The 7047-nt window shown below is 36.7% G+C and overlaps 1 protein-coding gene across 1 annotated transcript; it reads left to right on the top strand.

The window, feature by feature from the left end:
• The first annotated feature begins 5970 nt into the window (after positions 1-5970).
• Positions 5971-6327, top strand: LOC132044615 (agamous-like MADS-box protein AGL80). Its single transcript, XM_059435109.1, has one exon. It carries the CDS (start codon positions 5971-5973, stop codon positions 6325-6327), a length of 357 nt encoding a protein of 118 aa, XP_059291092.1.
• Positions 6328-7047: the final 720 nt, after the last annotated feature.

Raw genomic sequence — 7047 nt, 5'->3', positions numbered from 1 at the left:
TTTTGATGTCATTGTGGGTATGAGTTGGTTAGCTCCTTATTATGCAATTCAAGACTGTCATGCCCAGACAATCACCTTAGCTATGCTCGGGGTGACTAGACTTGAGTGGAAGGGTAATCTTAGTGCCTCCCCAAAGAAAATTATTTCCTTTATTCGTGCAAAGTAGCTAGTGGATAGGGGGTGCTTGGCTTATTTGGCAAAATCCATGATACTAGTGTTGACGGTCCATCTTTTGAGTTAGTTCCTGTGGTACGCGAGTTTGCAGAGGTGTTTTCTGTAGACTTGCAATTCATGCCACCGAACCGTGATATTGATTTCTGCATTAACTTAGAGCTAGGGACACGCCCTATTTTTATTTCGCCATATCGGATGACACCAGCAGAGTTGAGGGAATTGAAAGAACAACTTCAGGATCTTCTTAGTAAGGGTTTCATTCGTCCGAATGCCTCCCCGTAGGGCGCTCCTGAGTTGTTCGTGAAAAAGAATAATGGGAATATGCAGATGTACATTGATTATCGCCAGCTAAATAAAGTCACCATTCAAAATAAATACCCCATCCCTCATAGTGATGATTTGTTTGATCAGCTTCAAGAAGCTTCTGTGTTTTCAAAAATTGACTTGAGATCGGGTTATCATCAGTTGAAAAATTAGGTAGAGGATATTCCTAAGACAGCTTTTCGGATAAGATATGGGCATTATGAATTTTTGTTATGTCTTTCAGGCTTACTAATTCCCTAGCTGCTTTAATGGATTGGATAAATGGCATTTTTAAGCCATACTTAGACTCTTTTGTGATAGTGTTTATTGATGACATCGTAGTTTATTGGAAGAGTAAAGAAGATCATGAAAAACACTTGAGAGTTATTCTTAGGTTGCTGAGAGACAAGGAGTTGTATGCCAAGTTCTTTAAGGTGAGTTTTGGCTTGTGTCTGTGTCCTTCTTGGGACATGTGGATTCAAAGAAAGGGATTATGGTTGATCTTAAAAAGATTGAGAAAGTGAGAGATTGGGCTAGGCCTATATCAGTGACGGAGATTCACAGTTTTATGGGGTTGGCCAGTTATAACCATTTGTTCGTGAAGAGGTTTGCTTCTATTGCTTCAGATTTGTGGGAGAGGATAGTGATGGATTTTGTAGTTGGTCTTCTGAAGAGTTTGCATAAGTTTGATTCGATTTGAGTCATCGTTGATAGATTAACCAAGTTTGCCCATTTCATACTGGCTCAAATTACCCATACTACTCAGAAGTTGGCCAAAACTTATATATGTGAGATTGTTCGTTTGAATGGGGGTCCTATTTTAATCATATCCAATAGAGGCACAACATTTACATCCCGATTCTAAAAGACTTCGCATTTAGAATTGGGAACTAGATTGGACCTTAGTACAGTTTTCCCCCTCAGACAGATGGCCAGTATGAGCAGACTATTTAGGTCTCGGAGGATATGAAATGAGCTTGTGTGATTGACTTCGATGGCCATTGGGATCAATTTTTACCGTTGGCAGAATTTGCGTATAATAATAGTTACCACTCGAGCATTGACATGGCCCCGTTTGAGGCTCTTTATGAGAGGAGATGTAGGCCTCAGATTGAGTGGTTTGATGTATTTGAGGTAAGGCCATAGGGTATTGATCTTTTAGGAGAGTCTTTGATAAGGTTAAGGTGATGCAGGAAAAGCTCTTGGAATCTCAGAGTAGGCAGAAAAAGTATGCGGATCAAAAGGTCTAAGATCGTGAGTTCATGGTTAGAGAACAAGTCTTGTTGAAGGTCTCACCCATGAAGGGTGTGATGAGGTTTGGGAAGAAAGATAAGCTTAGTCCTAGATTAATTGGTCTGTTTGAGATTCTCAATCATGTGGGGGATGTAGCCTATGAGTTGGCTTTGCCTCCAAGTTTGTTAGGTGTTCATCCAGTGTTCCATGTCTCTATGTTGAAGAGATATCATGGTGATGGGTCATTTATCATTCGTTGGGATTCTGTCTTGTTAGATGAAAATCTGTCTTATGAGAAATGATCTATTGTGATTCTATATAAAGAGGTTCGTAAGCTGAGATCAAAAGAAATAGCATCAGTGAAGGTTCAGTGGAAGAACCGTCCCATTGAGGAGGATACTTGGGAGACTGAATTCGATATGCGCACTAACTATCCCTAGCTTTGCACTAAGTTAGGTACTTTTCCCCGTATCTCTCTTCTTTGCCTGCTCTGGGACGAACGGGTGTTTAATTAGTATTTGATGTAACGGCTCGCTAGCTTGTTATGGGGGTGACTTGGTAAACTAGTGCTCTGTAGGGAATTTCGAGGCCGAGGGTGAGTCCATAGCGTGTTTTTATGTATATATGTATGTTTGGTTTACGTATGTAGGGCCTCAGATTGGTGTTAGGATTTTTGGGTGAAAATTGGTGGGAAAACCCGAGCTACTGGTCGAATGGACCGCTGCAGTGGGTGTGGGACTGCTATAAATGGTAGGTAACAGTCGCCGCGGGGCGGGGGGAATTAATGAGGTCCTCTATAGCGGGACAATCCTGTTATAGAGGGACCGTGGCGAAGGTCGGCCATTTTGTAATGGTCCCTTTGGATGCGAAAATTTTATATTCTTATTTCCGAACTCATTCCCCACATAACTCCAAAACAGTTCCCAAGAACTCTTGTGGTTAATATCTAAGGCTAGGGCTAAATTACTCTTGAAAGCTAACTCTCAACCCTCTACATTGTTCATTCCATCATCACATTAAGTTCTATAATTATTTTAAGGTTCGTTAATGGTGAATGAAAGGACTAAAACCCTAGAACTTAAGAAACCCTTGAATAATGAATGGGTTGGTGATTTTATTGTTATTTATTCATCTAAGGTTATAGATTATCATTTCCTAGGGTGGGAATTCAAGCTCTAATGTATGAGTATGATGTATTAAGACTTAGTGTTTAATAAAGATGGTAACTTTAGCATAAAAACTACTTATAAAAGGGTTGAATCGATTAGTAACCCATGAATAGGAATAGTATGAAGGGTGGGGTTGATTTTATGATGAATTCACACTTAGTGATAGTTCACCCATTTGAAAAGGGTAGAAGTAGTTGGGTTCTCTTCCCCAATTGTTTTTTGTTTGAGTAGATGATCCATTAGTCACTTAGCGTTATAATTACTAGACTTTGAACGTTCTGAAGCTTTGCGGGAAAAGCTATTGCAGGGTAATTGCATTGTTCTAGTTCGACTTTGAGTTGGGTTATGGTCTATTGGAGTTAGACTTTGATTAGTTGATTGTATATGTTATGAAATTGATAGGAGAAGCATGATTAGGGCTTCAGACATAAAATGTGGTTCGAAATTCCTAAGTTTGACATTGATTGATTTATTATTTGAACAATTGTTATGATATGATAAAAGAAGAAGTTAATGAATACTCTTCTCATTGACTTGGAGTAATCCCTTATTCATGCTATTGATGAGTTGATTTTGAGTCTTGATATGACTTGTGACATGGTGACTTATGTTCCTTAATAATGATTTATTAACTGCTCACATTCCCTATTGATTGTGGGAATGGAAATACATTGAGATGAGAAAGAACAGATAAATATGAAAAGTCACATTTGACAGAGGGTGAGGATGTGGCCTAGTTACTGGCTCGTGATCCGAGGTCAGTTTCGGAGTAAGTGGTACATGGACACCATGGGTCCCCTGTAGGTCATGGCTATTTGAGCAAACAATACCATTTAGCATGTGTGTACGGATATGTGAAGAGTTGAGATAAGTCGTGCGCTATAGTTGTGTTGGTAATGACATGGGTTGAGTTACTCTTATTTATTACTGTTCGTGTGGGCTTATCTTATTTCGTTGTTGAATAATTTTTGTTGATAGTTTCATATGGTTATGCTATGTTATGTCTATCTATCTTGTCTATTGATTTTGTGATTTTATGCATGAAACTAACTTAGTGGGCCTATGATGTCTACCGGTACATAGTGTGTGTACTGATGTTACCTTGCTGCACTTTTTATTTGAGTGCAGATTGTGTGCCAGAGACATCTTCCAGACCTCACATCTAGCATGAGGCTATTTCCCGTCCAGATCTGAGGTTGAGCTTCAATCCATGCCATGCCGCCTGAAGATCTCTCTTTGTTAATGTCTATTTCCATTCCTGACATTGTTTACATTTATAGACAGTTATCTATTCTTTAGACAGTTATGTTTTAGAGTCCTTATACGATGACATTCAAATTTTTGAGTTGTAATAGTTAGACTTCCGCAATCGTTATTTATTTATGGTATGACTAGATGTTTTGGATGATTATTATATTTGTTTTATCCTTGATTTATCTAAAACAAACTAAGTAATTAGTAGTCGTTTGGATGGTTGGTTAAGTAGATGGTTCGCCCACTAGGGGATTTGCAGTTACATGCTATTACAAATTTTCAAATACATGATTTTGTAAAAGTTCACTGGTAGAATAAACCAAGAATAGTATTAACAAGCTAGGCAAGATTCTAGCTTGTGTGAAGGCGAGGTCATTTTAATGCTACATGAAGGGTCTTTTAGGGAAAACCTCTTAAAATTAGAATTTCTTATAGTTATAAGGTGAATAAAGGAAGACGGAAGATTTAACTAGGTTTAATAAATTCTGGCGTTTTAGCTGGTAAATTTAACCCGTGAAAATTATTTAGTATCACATAATTAAATTCTATGTGGTCGCAGTTTGTTCTTCCTTTTTAGCTTATACATATAGACTTTCCTATAGGGTTAATAAAGGGGAAATGAGACGATGGAAAGAAAAATTGGGTGAACGAAGAGATCAACCCAATCTAAAAGGCAAGATCTCTTCTTCTCTTGCTAGTAAATCTTGATTTGCTCAAAGAATTGATTTGGAGAAAGAAATTTCACTAATTAGAGCTAAATTGTGACCTTTTAACCGAAAAACATAACGCAACAACATTATAATATATAGCATAAACTCATTTAATGTGATTATAATATATAGCATAAACTCAATTAATGTGTTGTTCCTTCTTCCTCTTTTGCTTGTACAAATAGAAATTTTAGCTAAGAAGGATCGGATAAACTTCAATATGGGTCCCATGATGATTAAAATTTCACTTAATTACCATTAGGGAGGAAATCTCATCAGTATAAAATTTCTATTTTCATTTAATCAAAAATCGGTAAGGCAATCTGCAGGTATTTCCCGTTAATTTTTAGTACTTTTTTTAAATTGAATAAAATTTTCTTTTTCTTTTCCTAGTATGTGTAAAAGCAATGTTTTGATCATTGTTTTGTGCAATTATTGTATATTGATTTGTTTCAAATCCAATTTAGAAATTATTTCAATGTGAGTCTAGTGATAAGTTGGTAAGTATCGGACAGTAAAAAAAATAATTTTAAGCGGGAGTTAGTTTTTTCATATATTTGAAAGCAACATAAAATTTCTCCTAAATATGGTTTCTGCCAAAATTGGAGAAAACATAATATGCTTCTATAAAGGCTGCGATGGCTATAATCATACACATATCATAATTTAATATATAATTAAATATTTTAATACTAACCATTAAATTGATTGTTTTTTACTATATTGATGATTGAAATTGGTAAGCAAGCACATTTGTTTTTACTCTATGACAATCTTTTATGGATATTACATTAAGTTTTCAACTAAATTATTCCCCTAATAGCCAAAGTTTAACTCCAAAAAAATTGTTCAGCATAAAATCAAGGTCAAAACTTCTTATAATTCAAGAGATAATATCTAAATTGGTAACTATTCCGCCTCATTTATTTTTCAGGCACAATTGGTAATTGTGATAACTAAGAATCCTCTAATTTAAACTATTCAAAATTTTACAGAATCAAAATTTCCCCCTACAAATAGGAGCGAATTCTAGGGGAAGAAACGCACAACAACAAAAACAACAAAACCATTTGATCATCATATCCAAACAAACTAATTTCTCCTCCCCCTTTCCCTCCTCTTTAGCCATGGTTAGAACGAGAGTGAATCTTTCTTTGATTGAAAGTATCACTGAGAGGAAAGCCTCATACAAGAAAAGACAAAAAGGATACTTGAAAAAGGCTCAAGAACGAAACACGCTTTGTGATGTTGAAATTGTTACCGTCGTCTATAGTCCTTACCACGATGAACCAAAGGTGTTTCCAGATCATGATGCTGTCATTAATACCTTTACAAAGTTTAGGAAGCTGTCGGAATTGGAGCAATCAAAAAATAGGGTGACACTAGAAGACTTCATCGAAAAAAGGATTAAAAAGTTGGAAGGATCAACTGTTGAAGGTGATGAAGCAGAACAGGGAGAAGGAGTTCACAAAAAAGATGTATGAAGTGTTGAAGGGAAAAGATATACCCGCTAACATTAAACCTAACGATCTCAATGACTTAAGTTACGTGATTAACCAAAACCTCCAATGGGCACGCGAACTGATTAAAGCGAAGGCCAATCGAGAGGGTTCCGCATCAAATGCAACCATTGCTGGATCAATGGTTCATTGTAGGACCAGCTTTGAGGGGCCAATTGCTTCTCTGTTTGATCCTCCAGTGGCTCCAACATCGGTGGTTGCTTCGATGGCTCCGTCGGTGCTTGCGGGTGAGACCAACTTTGAGGGGCCAATGAATAACTACCAAAACTATTCCTATGAATTTCCACAGAGTCCAGGATTTGCTGAGATGCTGAACTGGAACAATGATGATTTAATAGCTTTTTTGATGATTCATACTTCAACAACTTCAATGTTCAAGATCCAACTTTAATGTTCACTTCAACAACTTTAATGTTCTAAGGACCTAGAATGGTTGTTTGTCACTTTTAGTACTTTTTTTTATGCTGTCTCATGCACTGTCTGCTTCTTTTACTGTTTGCTTGTCTATGTTGTATTGCAGGACTCTCCACATAGCTTTCTTTTTCCCTCACCTGAAGTGTCCGTCTATGATCTGCTGTTTCATTTTTTTTCGGTCTGTTTTCCGTTCGCTTATGAAATTTATGATCAATTTTTTTTTTTCATGTTTACTAGACACACTAATATTTACTTGTGCCTTTATTATTG

Source organism: Lycium ferocissimum, unplaced genomic scaffold, assembly GCF_029784015.1.
Source record: "Lycium ferocissimum isolate CSIRO_LF1 unplaced genomic scaffold, AGI_CSIRO_Lferr_CH_V1 ctg5025, whole genome shotgun sequence".
In the NCBI taxonomy this organism is placed as follows: domain Eukaryota; kingdom Viridiplantae; phylum Streptophyta; class Magnoliopsida; order Solanales; family Solanaceae; genus Lycium; species Lycium ferocissimum.
The sequence above is the reverse complement of the archived record's forward strand: the minus strand, read 5'-3'. Positions and strand labels throughout refer to the sequence as shown.

Bases quoted from the DNA above. Each gene is read 5' to 3' on its own strand.
- LOC132044615 (XM_059435109.1), top strand. From the start codon at position 5,971: ATGGTTAGAACGAGAGTGAATCTTTCTTTGATTGAAAGTATCACTGAG.